The sequence below is a fragment of the Pristiophorus japonicus genome, chromosome 9 (assembly GCF_044704955.1).
Source record: "Pristiophorus japonicus isolate sPriJap1 chromosome 9, sPriJap1.hap1, whole genome shotgun sequence".
Lineage (NCBI taxonomy): Eukaryota > Metazoa > Chordata > Chondrichthyes > Pristiophoridae > Pristiophorus > Pristiophorus japonicus.
The window spans coordinates 116662020-116687393 of NC_091985.1; the positions used below are offsets into that span (position 1 = coordinate 116662020).

General features: G+C 46.5%; 1 protein-coding gene across 2 annotated transcripts in view; it reads left to right on the plus strand.

Annotated features, from left to right (window-relative positions):
- The first annotated feature begins 494 nt into the window (after positions 1 to 494).
- The window catches only part of commd1 (copper metabolism (Murr1) domain containing 1), a 164439-nt gene continuing 139559 nt past the window's right edge, over positions 495 to 25374 (plus strand). For both annotated transcript variants that reach the window (XM_070889740.1, XM_070889741.1), the window contains exon 1: positions 495 to 675. In XM_070889740.1, the coding sequence (XP_070745841.1) occupies positions 502 to 675 (174 nt within the window). In that variant the 5' untranslated portion in view covers positions 495 to 501. The remainder of the gene's footprint in view (positions 676 to 25374) is intronic.

Sequence of the window (25374 nt, forward strand, 5' to 3'; positions counted from 1 at the left end):
TATATTTATTTTCCTTCAAGTATTTATCCACTTCGATTTTGAAAGTTACTATTGAATCTGCTTCCACCACCCTTTCAGGCAGTGCATTCAGATTAACTTGCAGAGTAAAAAAAATTGTTTGGAAACGATAAATGAAACTTTTCAACGTCACCAAGATCGACGAGGACATGTGTTCGACTGGTCAGATCTTTTTAAAAGTGACATTCCCCTTGATTCAAAAATGTTAAATATTTTGTCTCAATCGAAAAAGTGGGCTTCAGGAATAAAAACGCGTCTTGCAATTTGCTTCACTCATTTTAATCTTAATTCCTCGTCCCAATGATTCTGCTGTTCGCAACACAGTGGGCTTTGGGGAAAACTCTTGTTAATTGAGGAGTTGTATTTGAGCCACAATCAGCGCGGTGCCGGGTCCAGGCCCTCAGGAGTGCTGCAGGCCACGTGACGAGCAGCGGGTGAAAGGTCGGCGGGAGGTTAATGTGGGTCAATGCGTGACGTCAACGAATGATGGCGGAGCAGGGCGGCAAAGCCCTGAGCGGTCTGTTGGGTGGCCTGGCCCAGCTCACCTACTACCGCAACCCGGGCATCACTGAGCAGCTGCTCAAGGACCAACTCTTCCCCGACCTGCCCCACCATGATTTCCGCGTCCTACTGGAGAAAATGACCGGGATCCTAAGGGTAGGTGGATGAGGCGCTGCGGCCCGAGAGACCGCTCGCGGGTCTTAAAGCACCGCCCAGCCTCTATCCTCCCCTCTCAGCGTCATTCCTCCGCCCCGCCCCTTCTCGTCCCTCCACCCCTCTCTCTCCCGCCCCCCGACGTCCCCTCCCTTCCCCCCCGAAGTCCCTCCTTCCCCCCCCCCCGACGTCCCTTCCCTCCCCCCCCCCGACGTCCCTTCCCTTCCCCCCCCCCCGACGTCCCTTCCCTTCCCCCCCCCCGACGTCCCTTCCCTCCCCCCCCCCGACGTCCCTTCCCTCCCCCCCCCCCCGACGTCCCTTCCCTCCCCCCCCCCGACGTCCCTTCCCTTCCCCCCCCCCCGACGTCCCTTCCCTTCCCCCCCCCCCGACGTCCCTTCCCTTCCCCCCCCCCGACGTCCCTTCCCTCCCCCCCCCCCGACGTCCCTTCCCTCCCCCCCCCCGACGTCCCTTCCCTCCCCCCCACACGACGTCCCTTCCTCCCCCCCCCCCGACGTCCCTTCCTCCCCCCCCCCCGACGTCCCTTCCTCCCCCCCCCCCCGACGTCCCTTCCCTCCCCCCCCCCCCCGACGTCCCTTCCCTCCCCCCCCCCCCCGACGTCCCTTCCCCCCCCCCGACGTCCCTTCCCCCCCCCCGACGTCCCTTCCCCCCCCCCGACGTCCCTTCCCCCCCCCCGACGTCCCTTCCCCCCCCCCGACGTCCCTTCCCCCCCCCCGACGTCCCTTCCCCCCCCCCGACGTCCCTTCCCCCCCCCCGACGTCCCTTCCCCCCCCCCGACGTCCCTTCCCCCCCCCCGACGTCCCTTCCCCCCCCCCGACGTCCCTTCCCCCCCCCCGACGTCCCTTCCCCCCCCCCGACGTCCCTTCCCCCCCCCGACGTCCCTTCCCCCCCCCCGACGTCCCTTCCCCCCCCCCGACGTCCCTTCCCCCCCCCCCGACGTCCCTTCCCCCCCCCCGACGTCCCTTCCCCCCCCCCGACGTCCCTTCCCCCCCCCCGACGTCCCTTCCCCCCCCCCGACGTCCCTTCCCCCCCCCTCGACGTCCCTTCCCCCCCCCCGACGTCCTTTCCCCCCCCCCGACGTCCCTTCCCCCCCCCCGACGTCCCTTCCCCCCCCCCGACGTCCCTTCCCCCCCCCCGACGTCCCTTCCCCCCCCCCCGACGTCCCTTCCCCCCCCCCCGACGTCCCTTCCCCCCCCCCCGACGTCCCTTCCCCCCCCCCCGACGTCCCTTCCCCCCCCCCGACGTCCCTTCCCCCCCCCCGACGTCCCTTCCCCCCCCCCGACGTCCCTTCCCCCCCCCCGACGTCCCTTCCCCCCCCCCGACGTCCCTTCCCCCCCCCCGACGTCCCTTCCCCCCCCCCCGACGTCCCTTCCCCCCCCCCCGACGTCCCTTCCCCCCCCCCGACGTCCCTTCCCCCCCCCGACGTCCCTTCCCCCCCCCCGACGTCCCTTCCCCCCCCCCGACGTCCCTTCCCCCCCCCCGACGTCCCTTCCCCCCCCCCGACGTCCCTTCCCCCCCCCCCCCGACGTCCCTTCTCTTCCCCCCCCCGACGTCCCTTCCCTTCCCCCCCCGACGTCCCTTCCCTTCCCCCCCCCGACGTCCCTTCCCTTCCCCCCCCCCGACGTCCCTTCCCTTCCCCCCCCCGACGTCCCTTCCCTTCCCCCCCCGACGTCCCTTCCCTTCCCCCCCCCGACGTCCCTTCCCTTCCCCCCCCCGACGTCCCTTCCCTTCCCCCCCCCGACGTCCCGTCCCTTCCCCCCCCCGACGTCCCGTCCCTTCCCCCCCCCGACGTCCCGTCCCTTCCCCCCCCCGACGTCCCTTCCCTTCCCCCCCCCGACGTCCCTTCCCTTCCCCCCCCCGACGTCCCTTCCCTTCCCCCCCCCGACGTCCCTTCCCTTCCCCCCCCCGACGTCCCTTCCCTTCCCCCCCCCGACGTCCCTTCCCTTCCCCCCCCGACGTCCCTTCCCTTCCCCCCCCCGACGTCCCTTCCCTCCCCCCCCCCCCCGACGTCCCTTCCCTCCCCCCCCCCCCCGACGTCCCTTCCCTCCCCCCCCCCCCCGACGTCCCTTCCCTCCCCCCCCCCCCCGACGTCCCTTCCCTCCCCCCCCCCCCCCCGACGTCCCTTCACTCCGCCCCCTCCCCCGACATCCCGCCACCACATCTGTCCCTCCATTCTGTTCCATGCCCACCCTACACCTCGCCCCCTTCACTCCTCCATGCCCCAGTCATCACCTCTGCCCTGCCACTCCGCCCCCCCCGCCCCAAATCATGCCTCCGGCCCCGTGTACAGTTTTTTTTCTCCTTGCCCAAGGATGGATATGCTTGCCTGAGATGAAGTGCACGGAATGTTCGCCGGACTGATTCGTGAGACATGGGGATTGTCCTTTTAAGGAGCGATTGAGTAGAATAGGCCTATATTCCCTAGAGTTTAGAAGAATGAAAGGTGATTTCATTGAAACATATAACATTCTTAAAGGGCTTGCCGGGTTAGATGCTGGGAAGATGCTTCCCATGGCTGAGGAGTCCAGAACTAGGAGGTCACAGTCTCAGAATAAGTAGACCATTTCGGACTGAGATGACATTCCTTTGCTGAAAGGGTTATGAATTTTTGGAATTCTCTACCAGAGAACTGTGGATGCTGAATTGTTGCATATATTCAAGGCAGAGATTGATAGATTTTTGGATATCAAGGGATCTGGGGATAGTGCGGGAAGGTGGGGATGAGTTATAAGATCTGCAGGCGGAGCAGGCTTGAAAGACCAAATGGCCTACTCCTGCTGCTACAGGTATTTGTTATGTTTTTAAGCTCTTGTGTATAATTTACAGCACAAAAAGAGACGATTCGGCCCAACGGATCTATGCCAGTGTTTATAGTCCACACTATTTACCCCACTATTTCCCACTTCCTCTTGTTTGTATCAAGCCTCTCCTCAAATGATACCCAACTCAAAAATGCTTTATATGATTAGAAAAGGGGCATTGTTGCAGCTGCAAAATTTCATGCATCTTCCAACTGAACATGGAGAAGACTGGTCATACTTTTCAACCCTGCCATACACTGTTTCTGATTCCATCCTCCTCTCTGGCCACTTGCTCAGGTTTGAACCAGACTGTGACATCTTAGATTCCTGGTCAACCTGGAGCTGAGCTTCAAACCGCCCAGTCTATCGATTATCATGGCTGTTTATTTCTACATCTGCAAAATTAACTTTCACCCCTCCCTCAACCCCTCGACTTCAAGGCTTGATTATTTTAGTGCCCTCCTTGCTGGTCTCCCATTCCCTGCAAACCCAACTTGTCCTAAGTTGCTTGCCTCCTGTTTCACGCGATATATTCTGCTCACCCGTCAGCTTGTCCTCACTGACCACCTTGTCACCATATGTGTTAAATTCCTCATCCTCACCTACAAATCACCTCCAGCCTTGTATCCCCTCCTACAGTCCTCTGACTGTGGCCTCTTTTTTGCCCCACCATTGGAAGCAGAGCCTTCAGCTGCTTTAGCCCCACTGTCAGGCTCTCCCTCTCTAAACATCTTTGCCTCTCCCCTACAATCTCTTTCTTTAAAACTTCTCAAAACCCATCTTTTCCACAAAACCTTAGGTCACCCCTCTGAATCTCTCCCTCCGTGTCTCGATGTCTGTTTCCCAATCTCCTCCTATTTGTCAAGTGCGAGGTAAGATTTTTTTCATTAAAGGTGTTATGTAAATGCAAGCTGTAGATACATATTTTATATGCAAAGCTATGTATGTGTGTATATATCTCTATTTACAAATCTGTGTGTGTTTGTGTGTATATGTGTATATATATATTGATAGCTTCTTGTGTTTGCTGTTGCAAATGATCAGAATTCTAATAAAGGATATTGTGCAAATTGCAGTGGAAAAGTTTGTGCAATCCTAATCTGCACCGTTAGCTTCTGCCAGATCAACTGGGAGCTGAGCCGAATTCTTGAATAGCTATTTGCCCTTTTTAAAAGAGCTGTGATATTAATATTAAGGGAATGTTTCAACACTGAAATTAAACAGGATAGTAATTCATTCAATTGTGAGTCTCACGTCTGTCTGTTTCTACCTCCACTTTTTTCAGCCATAGTGACTTTTTAAAACACTTTTTTAATTAAAAAAAAAGTTTCAAAAAAATAATTCTGAGAATGTGAGCAACGGTTGCAAGGACAACCATTATTGCCCATCCCTAGTTGCCCTTGAGAAGGTGGTGGCGAGCCTTCTACTTGAACCGCTGCGGTCTGTGCTGTTAAGTAGGGAGTTCCAAGATTTTGACCCAGCGACGATGAAGGAACAGCGAAGGAGGTGGTTAGAAGCTCTCTTGGAGATGGTCAATGCCTGGCACTTGTGTGGCCCGAATGTTACTTGCCATTTCTCAGCCCAAGCCTGGATGTTGTCCTTGTCTTGCTGCATGGCTGCATGTTTCCCACATTACAACAGTGACTGCACTCCAAAAGTACTTCATTGGCTGGAAAGCGCTTTGAGACGTTCAGTGGTTGTGAAAGGCACTATATAAAAAATGCAAGTCTTTCTTTCACATCAGCATGGACTGCTTCATTAATGTGGATAAATGTGAGGTTATCCACTTTGGGGGCAAAAACACGAAGACAGAATATTATCTGAATGGTGGCAGATTAGGAAAAGGGGAGGTGCAACGAGACCTGGGTGTCATGGTTCATCAGTCATTGAAAGTTGGTATACAGGTACAGCAGGTGGTAAAGAAGGCAAATGTTTTGTTGGCCTTCATAGCTCGGGGATTTGAGTAGAGGAGCAGGGAGGTCTTACTGCAGTTGTATAGGGCCTTGGTGAGGCCTCACCTGGAATATTGTGTTCAGTTTTGGTCTCCTAATCTGAGGAAGGACATTCTTGCTATTGAGGGAGTGCAGCAAAGGTTCACCACACTGATTCCTGGGATGGCTGGACTGACCTATGAGGAGAGCCGGGATCAACTGGGCCTTTATACATTGGAGTTTAGAAGGGTGAGAGGGCATCTCATAGAAACATACAAGATTCTGACGGGACGGGACAGGTTAGATGCGGGTAGATTGTTCCCTATGTTGGGGAAGTCCAGAACCAGGGGACACAGTCTTAAGATAAAGGGTAGGCCATTTAGGACTGAGATGAGGAGGAGAAACTTCACTCAGTTGTTAACCTGTGGAATTCCCTGCCGCAAAGAGTTGTTGATGCCAGTTCATTGGATATATTCAAGAGGGAGTTAGATATGGCCCTTACGTCTAAGGGGATCAAGGGGTATGGAGAGAAAGCAGGAAAGGGGTACTGAGGGAATGATCAGCCATGATCTTATTGAATGGCCTATTCCTGCACCTATTTTCTATGTTTCTATGTTTCATTACCTGAGGAGTTGCAAATGAGACTGAACAGTGTGTAATCATCAGCAACATACCCACTCCTGACATGATGGGGGGGAAAGTTATTAATGAAGCAGCTGAAGATGCTTGGGCCTGGGACACTGCCCTGAGGAACTCCTGCAGTGATGTCCTGGGGCTGAGATAATTGGCCTCCAACAACCACTACAATCTTTCTTTGTGCTTGGTATGACTCCAGCCAGTGGAGAGTTTTCCCTGATCCCCATTGACTTCTTGGTGTCACATTCAGTCAAATGCTGCTTTGATGTCAAGGGCAATCACTGACATAACATCTGAAATTCAGCTATTGTGTCCATGTTTGGATCAAGGCTGTAATAAGGCCTGGATCAGAGTGGTCCTGGCGGAACCCAAACTGAGCATTGGTGAGCAAGTTATTGGTGAATAAGTGCTGCTTGATTGCACTGTCGATGACACCTTCCATCACTTTGCTGATTGAGCGTAATTGGCTGGATTGGATTTGTCCTGCTTTTTGTGGACAGGACATAGTTGGGCAGTTTTCCACTTTGTCTGGAAGATGCCAGTGTTCCAGCTGTACTGGGTCAGCTTGGCTTGAGGAACAGCTATTTCTGGAGAACAGGTCTTGAATATGCTGGGATGTTGTCGGGACCTGTAGACACTACTGTGCCCAGTGCGCTCAGCTGTTTCATGATGTTATGTGGAGTGAATCGAATAGGCTGATGACTGGCATCTGTGATGGGAGGAGGCCACGGAGGATCAGCCATTCGGCACTTCTGGCTGAAATTTCTCAAATGTTAAGCACTTGCAGTTCAGACCTCATTATTTGTTATGCATTACTTGGTCAAAGCTACCTGACACTTAAGTTTTCTTACTCCTGTCCTACTCCTGTCAATGCTCCTGTTGAGCACAAATAATTATAAACATTTTTTTGTTTAAAAAAGTAAACATTTTTTAATATATACTATGTTGCAGAAGGTCAACTGCAATAACTTCAGGCAAATATACTTATTGAGGAAAGCATTTTAAGTACAAAATAAGCCACTGATTTTAAGTGTGACCTAGTAAAGCTGTTTGGGTAAGATCGAAAGACCATGATCCTCCAAAGTGTTGCAGAAAACCACCACAATCCAGTTATTGTGCTGTTACCCCAGCTTGCCTTGACTGGTGAAACTCCATACAAATTATTTCATTCTTGTGTTTGGGTAGAGTACATAGATGTGCTATTTCAGTAAATAAACATGAATTAAATATCATACTGCTCTGAAGTTCTGCTGACTCTTCAGAACCTTAGGATGCAAATATTGGAGGTGGGTTTAACCAGCCCACTGTGGGAGAGTGATCTTGGGCAAAAAAAATTCTAAAATATAAAAGGAAAGACTTGAATTTCTGTAATGCCTTTCACAACCTCCGGATGTCCAAAAGCGTTTTATAGCCAATTAAGTACTTTCAAAGTGTAGTAACTGTTGTAATATAGGCAACACCGTGGCCAATTTATGCATAGTAAGATTCCACAAACAGTTGTGAGGAAAAGGAAAGAAAGACTTGCATTTATATAATGCCTTTCACGACCACCTAACTTCTCAAAGCGCTTTACAGCTTTTGAAGTATTTTTTGGAGTGTAATACCTGCTGTAATGTGGAAAACATGGCACCCAATTTCAGCACAGCAAGCTCCCATAAACAGCAATGTGATAATGATCAGATAAAATGTTTTTGTTATGTTGATTGAAGGATAAATATTGGCCAGGACACTGGGGAGAACTCCCCTGCATTTCTTCGAAATAGTGCCATCAGATCTTTTTTGTCCACCTGAGAGGCCAGACGGGGCCTCTGTTTTCATCTCATCTGAAAGACGGCCCCTCCGACAGTACAGCACTCCCTCAGCACTGCACTGGAATGTTAGCCTAGATTTATGTGTTCAAGTCCCTGGAGTGGGACTTTTGAACCCACAACCTTCTGACTCAGAAGTGAGTGTGCTACCATTTGAGCCATAGCTGACACAAAATTGCAATCATTTGTTTTAATTGTTGGTTGAGGGATAAATATTAGCTAGCACATCAGGAAGAACTTCTCATTTTCAAATAGTATCATGGGATCTTATACATTTAAACTGGGCCCTGTTTGCTCCCTCAGGGTAATGTCTCATCAGAAAGACGGCCCCTCCGACAGTACAGCACTCCCTCAGCACTGCACTGGAATGTTAGCCTAGATTTATGTGTTCAAGTCCCTGGAGTGGGACTTTTGAACCCACAACCTTCTGACTCAGAAGTGAGTGTGCTACCATTTGAGCCACAGCTGACACAAAATTGCAATCATTTGTTTTAATTGTTGGTTGAGGGATAAATATTAGCTAGCACATCAGGAAGAACTTCTCATTTTCAAATAGTATCATGGGATCTTATATATTTAAACTGGACCCTGTCTGCTCCCTCAGGGTAATGTCTCATCAGAAAGACGGCCCCTCCGACAGTGCAGCACTCCCTCAGTACTGTACTGGAGTGTCCGCTGAGATTTTGTGCTTCAGTCTTTCAAGTGGGGACTTGAATCAACAATCTTCTGACTCTGAGACACAAGTGGGACCACTGAGCCAAGGCTGACTCTCACAAGGAGCCATTTAAGTTGACAACACAAAAAGCCCCTTTTGCTTATTGTGTCTCTACCAGCTCTTTGCTGCACAATCCAAATCTAAAGCCACTGCCATGCTCTTTCCCCATGACCAAATAGCTTCAAATATTTATCCAGTTTTCCCGTAAAAGATTATTATTCTCCATTCTAGGGATGTGGTTGTTGCTGACAAGGCCGGCATTTATTTCCCATCCCTAGTTGCCCTGAGAAGAATGTGGTGGGCCTTCTATTTGAACTACTTGTAGCAATTTGATACAACTGAGTGCTTCAGAGGGCAATGAAGAGTCAACCACGTTGGTGCGGGACTGGAGCCACATATAGGCTAGATCGAGTAAGGACGACAGGTTTGCGTCCCAAAGGATATTGGTGAACCAGTTGGGTTTTTGCAACAATCCGACAACTTCACGGTCACTTTTACTGATGCCAGCTTTACATTTCCAGATTTTTAAACTGAATTCAAATGATCAAACTGCCATGGTGGGATTTGAATTTCTGTTCTCTGGGTTACTAGTCCAGTAACATAAGCACTATGCTACTGCACTCAAAGATGCAGTGGTCTCTGCCTCAGCCGCTCCCTACAGCAATGCATTGCGTTCTCAAACAACCTTCTGCGTAAACAAGTTTTTGATGACCTACTGTCACTGATTCCTGGAACAGAAGAAATTGTCTTTCCCTCTTCAATCTATCAAAACCCTTCAATCATTCTGATGAATCTACATTCTTTACACAATGTTCCCATTTATAAAACTCAAAATTCAGTTGGCCTTTTTATGGCTTTATCTACTTGAACTTTCAGGGTATTATGTATTTTAACCCTGAGGCCTTTTTCAGTCCAGCGCTCTTATCTTTGACTCTTTTTTTTTGTCCTTTTCTATTCTTGCGTTGACTCGTACTGTGTTGTGGTCACAATTTGCCCAGTGTTTTCCCGCTCTTGTATCAGATATTTGCCCCCTTCCATTTCCCAAAATGAAATAAAGCGATGTGTCTTTCCTCGTTGGATTAGAAACAGACTGATCTAAAGCATGTTGGGTACATTCTTAAAAACCATCCCCACTTCAATCATTTGGGGAAAAATAAAATGCTTTTAAAAGCTATATTTTAGCAGCTTGTTTTTAAAAAAAAAAAATTTGTTTGAGGCCAACGGCTAAAAATCACATAATCTGCAACGGTGACTCTCTGAAACCATCAATCATTTTCAACTCTCTTGCCTCAGATTTGAGCATTAACAATTGCATCAATAATGTTGGATTTATTTTAGTCGCCTTCTGTCCTGCTCCCCAGCTGATCTGTGACTAGGATCAATAACCTCCATCCGTATCAATTACCACCAGCTATATCCAGTAAAAAAAATGCTGATTTTCTTCCAACATGCTGCTGAACCAACCAAGCAGATGAGAAGCTGACGGCGGGCAACATTGCAGACTGGCCTGTAAGCTTCTGCACCAGTTGCGTGTTGGAATGTTAGCAGCATTCTCCATTCAGTTACCATTCTGGGCCAGGTACCTATATTTAGTTTTGTTTTGTGTAGGGTAAGACACCTTCCTCTTTCATTTTCTCCTTCACAAACTGAACAGGTGAAAACTTCTGCACAGCTGCCCAACCTGTCACTATAAAATCCAGCAGGAATGATATTGCTCTTCAGCTCAGTAGTGTTTGTGCATTGGCTGTTGCCAATAAGCTGAAGCTAATCGCTCTCATTACAGTGTTGCTTTTTGTAATATTCTATACTGCAGAGTGTATTTACTGTTTCCATTACCGTGTTTATGTATAGGGTGCAAAATTTGTTCACATCATTTTCATTTAGGAAAAATAACAGTTGCACCCAAAGTAAACTCCTGGCTTCAGTCAGTTAGACTTACTCAGACTACACATATAACCATACAGTTGTGCTGCAGTCGTGGATGGTCTGGTGGTGTTGCCTTGGGGACTGGAGGACAAGGGGATGCAACAAGGAGGACAGAACAGGAGGGAGGAGGATATGGGCACAGTGCCGGGGCCCAGACCCACAGCGTGGGGTGGGGGAGGGGAAGGAGAGGTTAGGCCCGGGGGTGGAGGGGGGGCTGGTTGGACCCACAGCCCAGGGGAGAAGGGGAGGGGTTTGACATACAGCCCTGGGGGGGAGGGGGGGTTAGACCCGCAGCACTGGAGGGATGTGGTCAGACCGAAAGTGCCCCTGGGGAATTTTTCCCTGAACCTTTTCAGGGGAGCAATGCAAAATATTTATATGACCTGCTGCTGCCACAATTTAAACCTCGCACCAGGGCTCTGCCTGCGGCTGTCAAGTTTATAATCTCCCTTAATTTTTTGCAACCAGCTTCTTGCAGGTGTCATCAGCAACATCTCTGCAGTCCATCGCTGGGAAATCACTGAGGTTCTCTACACCAGTTGGAACAGCTACGTTACTTTCCCTATGGACAGTAGGCTTCTCCAAGTTGCGATAGAGTGCATCGCCCTTGCGTGCTCTCCATCACCAACCTGGCATCTTTATCAGTCGAAAGGGATTCCACTCCCTCAATGTCAAACTGGTTTGTAATCACAGGCAGGTCTCTGCCTGGTTTACTCACAGCAGTCATGATTTTCATCCTGTGTCACCTTTATTCCAGTCAGGCTACAGGCTGGCTACTGAACAACGAAGGCTCACAACTGCTGTCAGGAACCCGGGCAAAGCTGTAGAACTTCCCGACAGCGAGAGTCATGCCACCACCAGAAACGAATAGATGATTGGCGTGTTCAAGCAACGCTTCTGCTGCCTCGACCATTTTGGGAGGAGCTTTCCAGTACAGCTCTGATTGTGTATCCAGATTTGTGGTCGTCAGCTGCAAGTTCCACAACCAGCCCTTACCACTCCCTGGGCAGCAAGAAGTGGAGCAGGAGATGCATCAAACACCAGTGCCCCGAGCTGCCAGAGCTCTTCACGACCAGCTTATCCAAGAATACTTCAGCTGAACCAACCCTCCCATCCCCAATACACCAACAGTCACTTCATCACCACCACCATCCTTACCACCACCAGCTGATTGCCTTCCTTCAGTTCAGCCTTGTCGAAACATAGAAAATAGGTGTAGGAGCAGGCCATTTGGCCCTTCGAGCCTGCACCGCCATTTAATATGATCATGGCTGATCATGCAACTTCAGTACCCCACTCCCGCCTTCTCTCCATACCCCTTGATCCCCTTGGCCGTAAGGGTCACATCGAACTCCCTCTTGAATATATCCAACAAACTGGACTCAACAACTTTCTGTGGTCGAGAATTCCACAGGTTCACCACTGTCTGGGTGAAAATGTTTCTCCTCATCTCAGTCCTATATGGTTTACCCCTTATCCTTAGACTGTGACCCCTGGTTCTGGACTTCCCCAACATCGGGAATATTCTTCCTGCATCCAACCTGTCCAGTCCCGTCATAATTTTATATGTTTCTATGAGATCCCTTCTCATTCTTCTAAATTCCAGTGAGTATAAGCCGAGCCACTCCAGTCTTTCTTCATATGTCAGTCCTGCCATCCCGGGAATTAGTCTGGTGAACCTTCGCTGCACTCCCTCAATAGCAAGCACGTCCTTCCTCCGATTAGGAGACCAAAACTGCACACAATACTCAAGGTGTGGTCTCACCAAGTCCCTGTACAACTGCAGTAAGACCTCCCTGATCCTATACTCAAATCCTCTCGCTATGAAGGCCAGCATGCCGTTTACTTTCTTTACTGCCTGCTGTATTTGCATGCCTACCTTCACTGAATGATGTACCATGACGCCCATGTCTCGTTGCACCTCCCCTTTTACTAATCTGTCACCATTCAGATAATCTGCCTTCCTGTTTTTGCCACCACAGTGGATAACCTCTCATTTATCCATATTATACTGCATCTGCCATGCATTTTCCTATTCACCTAACCTGTCCAAGTCAACCTGCAGCCTCTTGGCATCCTCCTCACAGCTCACACTGCCACTCAGCTTAGTGTCATCTGCAAACTTGGAGATATTACATTCAATTCCTTCGTCCAAATCATTAATGTATATTGTAAATAGCTGGGGTCCCAGCACTGAACCTTGCGGCACCCCACAAGTCACTGCCTGCCTTCTGAAAAGGACCCGTTTATTCCCACTTTTTGTGAGGTCAGGCTTCATAATCTACCTACTAGTCCCTTTAGTTTGGGAAGTTGGGGTGTTCTGATCGAGAAATTTTAAAAGCTAAATGGATTTGATGGGGTAGATACAGAGAAACATTTTACTCTGGTATGGGGTTCAGAACAAGAAAGCATAATCTTAAAATTAGAGCTTAAGCCATTTTAGAGTGAAATCAGGAAGCACTTTTTCCACCCAAAGGGTAATGAAAATCTGGAACTCGTTCGCCAAAAGGCTGTGGCTGTCGGGTCAATGGAAATTTTCAAGACTGCGATTGGTAGGTTTTTGTTGGGCTGAGATATCAAAGGGTATGGTCGCATCATGGCTATGTCACTGGACTAGTAAACTAGAGGCTTGGAGTAAGGACCCGGAGACATGAGTTCAAATCCCACCATGGCAGCTGTGGAATTTAAGTACAGTTAATTAAATAAATCTGGAATAAAATGCTAGAGATGGTAACCATGAAACTACTGGATTTTTGTAAAAACCCATCTGGTTCACTAATGTCCTTTAGGGAAGGACACCTGCCATCCTTACCTGGTCTGGCCTGTATATGATTCCAGACCCACAGCAATGTGGTTGACTCTTAACTGCCCTCTGAAATAGCCTAAGCGGCTCACACCACCTTTCTGAGGGCAATTAGGGATGGGCAATAAATGCTGGCCTTGCCAGTGGTGCCCACATCCTGTGAATGAATTTAAAAAAAAAAAAATAAGAAACAAAGGTGGGTAAAGGGAGTTGAGTGGGGAGATCGATATTAGCTTGTCCAAGTTGAGTCTTAATTTTCAACACTTTGTGGACTTTACAAGGGAAAGCCCAGATTTTAGCAAGTCAAGCAGAGATCCTCACCAGAGTTCTACCAACAATGACAGAATATACTCAAAATTAAGCTTATGGGTGTGTTCATCATTCAGTGTATGTTTCATAAAAGGAGGTCGAATGCATATTGGCATATTGCAGCCTCTTGGCGTCCTCCTCACAGCTCGCACCGCCACCCAGCTTCGTGTCATCCGCAAACTTGGAGATATTACACCCAATTCCTTCATCTAAAATCATTAAGCCAAGGAAGTGGCATACAAATTGGCCAGAAATAGCAGTGAACCTGGGGACTGGGAGAAATTTAGAACTCAGCAGAGGAGGACAAAGGGTTTGATTAGGGCAGGGAAAATAGAGTACGAGAGGAAGCTTGCAGGGAACATTAAAATGGACTGCAAAAGCTTTGATAGATATGTAAAGAGAAAAAGGTTAGTAAAGACAAACATACATCCCCTGCAGTCAGAATCAGGGGAAGTCATAACGGGAAACAAAGAAATGGCAGACCAATTGAACAAGTACTTTGGTTCGGTATTCACTAAGGAGGACACAAACAACCTTCCGGATATAAAAAGGGGTCAGAGGGTCTAGTAAGGAGGAGGAACTGAGGGAAATCCTTATTAATCAGGAAATTGTGTTGGGGAAATTGATGGGATTGAAGGCCGATAAATCCCCAGGGCCTGATGGACTGCATCCCAGAGTACTTAACGCGGTGGCCTTGGAAATAGCGGATGCATTGACAGTCATTTTCCAACATTCCATAGACTCTGGATCAGTTCTTATGGATTGGAGGGTAGCCAATGTAACCCCACTTTTTTTTTTTAAAAAAAAAGGAGGCAAAGAGAAAATGGGGAATTATAGACCGGTCAGCCTGACATCAGTAGTGGGTAAAATGATGGAATCAATTATTAAGGATGTCATAGCAGCACATTTGGAAAGAGGTGACATGATAGGTCCAAGTCAGCATGGATTTGTGAAAGGGAAATCATGCTTGACAAATCTTCTGGAATTTTTTGAGGATGTTTCCAGTAGAGTGGATAAGGGAGAACCAGTTGATGTGGTATATTTGAACTTTCAGAAGGCTTTCGACAAGGTCCCACACAAGAGATTAATGTGCAAAGTTAAAGCACATGGGATTGGGGGTAGTGTGCTGACATGGATTGAGAACTGGTTGTCAGACAGGAAGCAAAGAGTAGGAGTAAATGGGTACTTTTCAGAATGGCAGGCAGTGACTAGTGTGGTACCGCAAGGTTCTGTGCTGGGGCCCCAGCTGTTTACATTGTACATTAATGATTTAGACGAGGGGATTAAATGTAGTATCTCCAAATTTGCGGATGACACTAAGTTGGGTGGCAATGTGAGCTGCAAGGAGGATGCTATGAGGCTGCAGAGTGACTTGGATAGGTTAGGTGAGTGGGCAAATGCATGGCAGATGAAGTATCATGTGGATAAATGTGAGGTTATCCACTTTGGTGGTAAAAACAGAGAGACAGACTATTACCTGAATGGTGACAGATTAAGAAAAGGGGAGGTGCAACGAGACCTTGGTGTCATGGTACATCAGTCATTGAAGGTTGGCATGCAGGTTGAGCAGGCGGTTAAGAAAGCAAATAGCATGTTGGCCTTCATAGCAAGGGGATTTGAGTACAGGGGCAGGGAGGTGTTGTTACAGTTGTACAGGGCCTTGGTGAGGCCTCACCTGGAGTATTGTGTACAGTTTTGGTCTTCTAACTTGAGGAAGGATATTCTTGCTATTGAGGAAGTGCAGCGAAGGTTCACCAGACTGATTCCCGGGATGGCGGGACTGACATATCAAGAAAGACTGGATCAACTGGGCTTGTATTCACTGGAGTTCAGAAGAATGAGAGGGGATCTCATAGAAACGTTTAAAATTCTGACGGGTTTAGACAGGTTGGATGTAGGAGGAATGTTCCCAATGTTGGGGAAGTCCAGAACCAGGGGTCACAGTCTAAGGATAAGGGGTAAGCCATTTCGGACCGAGATGAGGAGAAACTTCTTCACCCAGAGAGTGGTGAACTGTGGAATTATCTACCACAGAAAGTTGTTGAGGCCAATTCACTAAATATATTCAAAAAGAAGTTAGATGTCGTCCTTACTACTAGGGGGATCAAGGGGTATGGTGAGAAAGCAGGATTGGGGTACTGAAGTTGCATGTTCAACCATGAACTCATTGAATGGCGGTGCAGGCTAGAAGGGCCAAATGGCCTACTCCTGCACCTATTTTCTATGTTGATGTATATTGTAAATAGCTGGGGTCCCAGCACTGAGCCCTGCGGCACCCCACCAGTCACTGCCTGCCATTGTGAAAAGGACCCATTTATCCCGACTCTCTGCTTCCTGTCTGCCAACCTGTTCTCTATCCATGTCAGTACATTAGCCCCAATACCATGTGCTTTAATTTTCCACACCAATCTCTTGTGTGGGACCTTGTCAAAAGCTTTTGAAAGTCCAAATACACCACATCCACTGGTTCTCCCTTGTCCACTCTGCTAGTTACATCCTCAAAAAATTCTAGTAGATTTGTCAACTATGATTTCCCCTTCATAAATCTATGCTGACTTGGACCCCTATCCTGTCACTGCTTTCCTAATGCGCTGCTATTTCATCTTTAATAATTGATTCCAACATTTTCCCCACTATTGATGCCAGGCTAACCAGTCTATAATTACCCGTTTTCTCTCTCCCTCCTTTTTAAAAAAAAGTGGTGATACATTAGCTACCCTCCAGTCCTTGGAACTGATCCAGAGTCGATAGACTATTGGAAAATGATCACCAATGCATCCACTATTTCTAGGGCCACTCCCTTAAGTACTCTGGGATACAGACTATCAGGCCCGGGGATTTATCGGCCTTCAATCCCATCAATTTCCCTAACACAATTTCAAGCCTAATAAGGATTTCCTTCAGTTCCTCCTTCTCACTCGACCCTTGGTCCCTTAGTATTTCCAGAAGGTTATTTGTGTCTTCCTTCGTGAAGACAGAACCAAAGTATTTGTTCAACTGGTCTGTCATTTCTTTGTTCCCCATTATAAATTCATCTGAATCTGACTGCAAGGGACCTACGTTTGTCTTAATAATCTTTTTGTCTTCCATGTATCTATAGAAGCTTTTGCAGTCAGTTTTTATGTTCCCAGCAAGCTTCCTTTCATACTCTCTTTTCCCCCTCCTAATTAAACCCTTTGTCCTCCTCTGTTGAATTCTAAATTTCTCCCAGTCCTCAGGTTTGCTGCTTTTTCTGGCCAATTTATATGCCTCTTCCTTGGATCTCACACTATCCTTAATTTCCCTTGTTAGCCACAGTTGAGCCACCTTCCCCGTTTTATTTTTACTCCAGACAGGGATGTCCAATTGTTGAAGTTCATCCATGTGATCTTTAAATGTTTGCCATTGCCTATCCACCGTCAACCCTTTAAGTATCATTTACCAGTCTATCCCAACCAATTCACGTCTCATAGCATCAAAGTTACCTTTCCTTAAGTTCAGGACCCTTGTCTCTGAATTAACTGTGTCACGCTCCATCTTAATAAAGAATTCTACCATATTATGGTCACTCTTCCCCAAGGGGCCTTGCACAACAAGATTGCGAATTGGTCCTTTCTCATTACACATCACCCAGTCTTGGATGGCCAGCCCTCTAGTTGGTTCCTCGACATATTGGTCTCGAAAACCATCCCTAATACACTCCAGGAAATCCTCCTCCATCGCAGTTTGGTTAGCCCAATCTGTATGTAGATTAAAGTCGCCCATGATAACTGCTGTACCCTTATTGCACGCATCCCTAATTTCTTGTTTGATGCTGTCCCCAACCTCACTACTACTGTTTGGTGGTCTGTACACAACTCCCACTAGCGTTTTCTGCCCTTTGGTATTCCGCAGCTCCACTCATATAGATTCCACATCATCCAAGCTAATGTCCTTCCTTACTATTGTGTTAATTTCCTCTTTAACCAGTAACGCTACCCCACCTTCTTTTCCTTTCTGTCTATCCTTCCTGAATGTTGAATACCCCTGGATGTTGAGTTACCAGCCTTGGTCACCCTGGAGCTGTGTCTCCATCATGCCAATTATATCATATTCTTTAATTGCTGCCTGTGCAGTTAATTTGTCCACCTTATTCCGAATACTCCTCGCATTGAGGCACAGAGCCTTCAGGCTTGTCTTTTTAACACACCTTGCCCCTTTAGAATTTTGCTGTAATGTGGCCCTTTTTGATTTTTGCCTTGGGTTTCTCTGCCCTTCACTTTTACCTTTCTTCTTTCTATCTTTTGCTTCTGCCCCCATTCTACTTCCCTCTGTCTCCCTGCATAGATTCCCGTCTCCCTGCATAGGTTCCCACCCCCCTGCCATATTAGTTTAACCCCTCACCAACAGCATTAGCAAACACCCCCCCTAGGACGTTGGTTCCGGTCCTGCCTAGGTGCAGACTGTCCAGTTTGTACTGGTCCCACCTCTCCCAGAACCGGTTCCAATGTCCCAGGAATTTGAATCCCTCCCTTCTGCACCACTCTTCAAGCCACGTATTCATCTGAGCTATCCTGCGATTCCTGCTCTAACTAGCACATGGCACTGATAGCAATGGTTGCTTTTGACTTCAGAGTATAAACAGAAATAAAATAAATGAACCTGATCTAACCATTTAGAGGATGACAAAATGTGAGCACTCTCATTGATCCTGCCTGAATCTTTCTGCCTTTGCTGAGTTTTTCCTTAGCTGTGTGCAATTCTCTCACTGAACCTTGGTGACTGTAGTTGTGGAAGATTGTCTGATACACAGCATAAAAGTTTCTGCTTTCAAAGTAACCCCAGGAGAAGTTTTGAGTTCTTGCTTTTTCTTTGCACTGCCATTGTCCTTGTGGAAATGACGTTCCCACAATGGCATTGGGTAGGAATTCCAGGAATTTTATTTAGTTACTATGAAGCAATGGCGATTTCTAAAAGTTGCATGCTCGGGTTGCAGGCACAGTTACGTTAAGGGAGAAGTGTTCTCCTCTTTGGCCGATAGCTGTACATCTGGGAGCCAATAAAAATCTGAGCTCTGGCTTCTCCAATTGGCACAGGGCTCCACTGGAAAGCAAAGTTCTCAGTACCTCTTGTACATTTTGTAATTTTTTGTGTCTTCATTTCAAACCTTATTTCCAACAGTAAGTTCTCAGTTTCGTAGGGCAGGGAAAACAACTTGGAAAATAAATTGCTCATTCTATTGTTTTCTTGTACTCTGAGTTTCTGAGTTTTGTTCTTGTGTTTTAGAGGCATGCTGTTGGCCAATTCATTTGTGACTTGCTGATGTATGAATATAAGATCTGAGGCAATCCAAGAGTAAATGTGACAGATATTTGCAAAAAATGGGCTAGTTGGACAAAACGCATACTCAGTGCAACCTTATTTATAACATAGAATTATGCAGCACAAATGATATATAGTTGGGGATCTTCTGTTGAGTTGAAGGACAATGCTGTTTTATGCCATGTGATACATAGTATATTATTGGGGCCACTGATGACAATTTGAATCATTTTAATTTTGTTTTTATAAGAGGATAGTTTTTACAATTTGTATTGAACTCAATTCTTTGGCCATTTGTTGCTCTCCTGCTCCCTCCGTCAACCAACTTCTCATCTGTCCTCACCAGCTCATTCCGACTGGGATTCACTTTCTCAGCAGCAGCAAAATGAGTTTGAGAAGCAGTGGAGAGGCGGGCTGGGGAGAGAGGACCTCAGTCACACAGTAATTTCATTAACTATTTTGTGTAATGCTCCCATATTGCCACCAGAGGTTCTCTGTGTGCTTTGTAAATGATTATCGCCACCAGCATAAAACAAGCATAAAATTGAAGCTTAGCGTTCTTGCTTATTGTATTTTAGAACAACCCAAATGTTTTGAATGATAAATTATTGAAACATTTAAAAACGTTTTTCCTGATTACTATTCTAAATGTACTTTCAGCTTTTTAAAAATCACATCTAATTGTTTATTTTTCAAAATTATGATAGTTGTTACCGTGTGTCGTTTGCTAAAATTTTGGTGCGTGCCAAACAGGATTTGGTTGGGTGTGACAGGTGTGTCTCTTTCACCTGCGCCTGAAAATATCTACTGGGGTGGTTCACAAACTGATCTTTATCATTGTTCCAGGTCACTGTTCACAACCTTGTTGTTGTACTTGATTCTGAGCTGAACTTCTGACCCCATATCCTCTCCATCACCAAGACACCTGCTTCTACCTCCATAACATCGCCCGTCTCAACCCCTGCCTCAGCCCATCTGCTGCTGAAACTCTCATTCATGCTATTGTTACCTCTAGATTCGACTATTCTAATGCTCTGCTGGCCGGCCTCCCACCTTGTACCCACCATAAACTTAAGGTTATCCAAAACTCTGCTGCCCATATCCTAACTCACACCAAGTTCCATTCACCCATCACCCCTGTGCTTGCTGACTTGCATTGGCTCCCGGTCCGGCAATGCCTCGATTTATTAAAAAAAAATACTCATCCTTGTGTTCAAATCCCTCCATGGCCTTACCCCTCTTTATCTGTAGCCTCCTCCAGTTTTACAAACCTCAGAACTCTGCGCTCTTCCAATTCTGGCCTCTTGTGGAACCCCGACTTTAATCGCTCCATCATAGGTCTCCATATCTTCAGCTGCTGGACCTGAATCGCTGGAATTCCCTCCATAAACCTCTCTGCTTCTCTACCTTTCTTTCCTCCTGAAGATGTTCCTTAAAACCCAGCTCTTCAATCCTAATATCTCTTTACGTGGTTCGGTGTCAAATTCTGCTCTGCATCACTTTCCTCCTTTTGAGATGTACTTAAAATGTTCCTGTGAAGCGCCTTGGGACATTTTACTACATTAAAAACATGATGTAAATGCATGTTGTTGCAACAGGTTCCTGCATGTTAAGCTTTCAACAGGAACAAATGTCAACTTTATATAAGCAAAGTGAGTTTAAAAAAAAAAATATGATTCACAAAGCTAAGTAGAAGAGGGAAACCATGTGGCCCATTTAGCTCATTTCCCATAGAAACCTGTGATCACAGCATCTAACTACGACTTGAATGATTCCAGCCTGTTTGCCTCCACTATTTTGTACGGAACACCATTCTAGATCGTAAATCGCTTCATGTAAGGAAGTTGCAGAAACTTGGTTTTTCCTTTACTCCAGAATTTGCTCCAATGTTCTATGGATGTGAAACCTGCTCTTCTGCACCATCTCGCTCGCCACATCTTGATATAGGCAATCTGTTTCTGCCGAATGTCATTTGTCCTACAAGGATAGTCCTGATATTACTTTTTCCTCAGGTCTTGCAGTTGTTGACACCATCAGAAGAGAAATTAGAGAAGTGATAATACCATACTGGTTTTTATTTTTTTAGTATACGTTCACGAAGATTTTTTTTGAAACATTGATTTTTTCCTCCTCTGACTTTCATTTGGATTTGGTGTTAGAAATACAAATGAAAAATGGAGGCCCCTTAAAGCGTTTTTGCCTTGCCTATATTTCTGCTTCAAAAGCTCAACCCAACTTGGACCTGTGCCACAGTGAGCTTCTTATGTTTTGATACTGGAGTTTGGAAGTAAAATACTTAGAAAGCAGCTATAGTTGTAATTTATTGATCACCATTAATAAAAAAGCGTTCCATTAATGATTAACTGGGATGTACTTAAAGTATCCAAACTCATTTAAGGCTCTTCACACAATGCCATTCTCAAAATATGTGAAGTTAACTTTGTTACTGTAAAAAGATTATCAATATTAATAATCCACAGTTGTCACCAATTATGGTCTAAAAGTGTAAACTATATTGATGCATGCTGCTGTTGAAAGATCAAGTAGCTGCATATTTTTTTTAAGTGGGTTTGCAATCTCAATTTTGCTGCTCATAAATGTTACTCCTGGCCTTTCTTTGATCTTTGTTGTTCTCTGTATTGAATGTGTTTCACAACTTAGATTTGTCGTCACCTGAAACCCTGAGGAGGTTATTACTTAGAGAATCCGGGAAACCGCGAATAGTTACCTGAAGGGAAATATTTTCCATCCTTGTAAAAGCTCTGCTGACCATTTAAAAAAAAATTGCACATGCTCACTGAGGATTGCTTTAAAGTTCTCCTGGTGTTCAGAGATGGTGCTGTTTTGTTGAGGGTGACAACAAGTGAGATTTTGGAAATGGTGATATTTTAAGAGCCTTCTGTTAATGTTTGTAAATAAATGTAGTCTCTTCCTTCCCTTTGGGGAATTATTGTCATTAGAGATTTTTGGTCATTGTCGTATGCATAAACTGAACTATCATTTGTTTGAATATGACTGAGTTCTTGTACTGTAATGCAAGGTAGGACTTGCCAATATATATCAGAAATCAGGATCTAGTTTTCAGTAAAAGTGATTCCCAATAAGTTTACCCTAGTGGCTCTTTGCATCCTGTTTTATTTTGAAGTTTTGACAATTGATTGCTCGGTCCAGTGGGAAAATGTTAATTTTGCAACTTGTTCGAATTATGTTTAAGATCCATTAAACTTTAATTGTGTTTTCAAATTTGAAATAAAAATGATTAGTCTCTATCAAAGCAACAGCTTGGATAAGTGGCTGATCTGCTAGCATGAAGCAGTTGAATTAGAATTGCAATTACATGATCACTAAAGCATTCTTGTTTAATGATTTCATTGAACGAAAAACAGAGAATGCTGGAAACACTCAACAGGTCACATGGAGACACTGGTGAAATGGGCAGACACATGGTAGATGCAATTTCGTGCAGAGAGGTGTGAAGTGATGCATTTTGGTAGGAAGAATGAGGAGAGGCAATGTAATCTAAATGGTACAATTTTAATGAGGGTGCAAGAGCAGAGAGAGGTCAGGCAGCACCTGCGGAGAGAGAAACGGAGCTAATGTTTCAGGTTGATGACCCGATGAAAGGTCATCAACCTGAAACGTTAACTCCGTTTCAACGCTACCTGACTTGAGTATTTCCAGCATTTTCTGTTTCTATTTCAGATTTCCAGCATCTGCAGTATTTTGCTTTTGTTCCAAGATAGCTCCTTTGCTAAGTTGGATTGCCAGTAAAATTCCACTGTCTTCAGTCGGCATTATTTCTAAATAACCTTCAGGAAAAAAAAGGAAAGAATAGCATTAATTCCTTAATGGTGAGATTGCTTACCATGCCTGTAATGGATGTGAGGGGCAGGCGTAATTGAAATGAAGCATAATGTGCCCTGCCCATGTTTTTGTTTGCTGATGAAATGTGACGTTGACCATTTTATTTAGATTTCTTGGTCTAAAAATATATAATGATAGCAAGTAACAGGTAATGATGTATTTCAGAAATATCTGTTTAAAAAATCTTGCATTTAGCACACATTGTTGATAAACTTTATTTCATGTCAACATTGACAATGGAAACTGCCTATGCAAACATTTATGACAGCAGTTCCGTATGTAAACAATAGCCTGTCACTGTGGTTGCTAGCCTCCCACCACTGATAGTGATTTGGTGTACAACCTGTCTGCCATTTGTTCACATGCCAGACATGAGACTCCCAAAGCAAGCGCTCGACTCGGAACTCCTTCGGCAAACAAGCCAAAGGTGGGCAGAGGAAACGTTACAGGGACATCCTCAAAGCCTTCCTGAAAAAGTGCAACATCCCCACTTACACCTGGGAGTCCCTGGCCAAAGATAGCCCTAAGTGGAGGAAGTGCATCCGGGAGGGCGCTGAGCACCTCGAGTCTCATCGCTGAGAGCATGCAGAAATCAAGCGCAGGCAGCGGAAAGAGCGTGCGGCAAACCTGTCCCACCCACCCTTTCCTTCAATGTCTATCTGTCCCACCTGTGACAGGGACTGTGGCTCTCGTATTGGACTGTTCAGCCACCTAAGGACTCATTTTAAGAGTGGAAGCAAGTCTTCCTCGATTCTGAGGGACTGCCTATGATGATGATTAAAATCTGCATTTTGGATCTTCCATCTGATAAAATGGGATACCTGGGATCTGTGTGTTAGCAGGCCTCACATCTTGTAATTTGCAACACCCCCCCCACTCCATAACACAACATGACCCATGATCTTTGACCCTTGAGACTCATGTTTTGACATCATGTTGGTCTGTCTGATGCTCCATGAATGAATTTACTGATGTTTGCTGCTCCATTCATTTATTGATTTTGGTGTCACCGCTAGTGTTACGAATTTATTAATTCACTTCTGCGCACTTCTCCATTAATTCACTGGTACCTACTTGTGTTACACCATTTTTCTGTATCCTTTTATTGTTTGAGTTGTGACACGTGATGGTTTCTGTGGCTTCTTGTTGCGATTGAATGGTGTAAAAAAAAAACACATTTTGGTCTAATATTTCTCTGGTTTAATCTTTAATTTTTAATCTTCATATTATAGTAGTTTCTATGGCCCACTGTTTTAGAACTATTGTCACATTCTTTGAGAATATCAAGATAAAACTTACCACCACTGTACCCTACGTGCAATGCCAAGGCACATTAACTAGTATTCTAATAATAAGGCAAAGTTTAAGTTGTGTAAGGAAAAGTTAACTTCATGAAATGTATAATAAATGCATTATTTCTCTTTCTCTCTCCCCTTGCCTCGCAAGTTAATTAAAGGTGATTATAAAAGATGGTAGATCTGATATAAAATGTGATATTTTCTCCAAAGTATATGCTGCTTTTGCGAACACAATATGTGGCGGTCGTGTTTTTTGTACTTAATGAATCCGAGCAGTGTTGGCAGGATTAATTTTCCATTTCCGTTTTAGTAATGTCAAAGCCTTTTATTGGTAAATACCAGAACATTATATCTTCACCTCAGTGGTTTCTCTGATTTAGTTTGATTATTTTTTGGATGAGTTTATTTGTACGAACAGAAAGGCAGCCGTTTCTCTGATTGGCTCTCCATTATCACATGACCTACTGCTGATTGGTCCCCTTGGAGAAGAAGCCACACCCTGCAGTTCCTCTGGAATGTGTAACTGCAACCGCCCAGCCCAAGTTCTGACTGACTATCCAATTTGTAACTTGATCCATTTTCACTTCAGAAGCCACAGAGGATAGATCTCCTCAAAAGCCAACAAGTTCCTGCTGAAGTCCCTTACCCCAGCTGAAGACGCTTACTCCAGCACATGTGCTGTCTCCCACAGCCGAAGTCCATTACCCCAGGACAAGTGCATCATTCCCCCAGCCGATGTCCCTGACCCAAGCACAAGTTCCTTACCCCCCCCCCACTCCGGCCTGTCATAGATGGGGCATTGTGTGCGGATTGTAAACAGGTTAATTAGGTAGGAAATTAATAGTGACTTCTGGATTTCATCTAACTCAACGATGTCCCTTGTAACACGCACCGAGCTTGCAAGCACCCCCGCTGCTCTGCTTCTCTTCTCTCTCCCACCCGCCCCTGCCGCTGCTCCACTTCTCTCTCTTCCCCTCGCCGCCTTCGCTTCTCCCCCAACCCCCCGCTTCTCTCACTTCGCCCCCGCCGCCCTGCTTCTCTCTCTCTCCCCCGCCCGCCGCCCCGCTTCTCGCCCGCTCCCCACTTCTCCCTCTCTCTCCCTCTCGCCCGCTCCCCGCTTCTCTCTTTCTCTCCCTCTCGCCCACTCCCCGCTTCTCTCTCTCTCCCTCTCGCCCGCTCCCCGCTGCTCCCTCTCCCTCCGTCGCGCGCACTCTTAACTCAAACTGCTGCTGAGGCTTCGGGTTGCAATGTGGTGTTCGGTGCCGGTTTCGCATCGGGCGTTTGGGGCGGGGGAGGAGAGAGGAGGATGCATG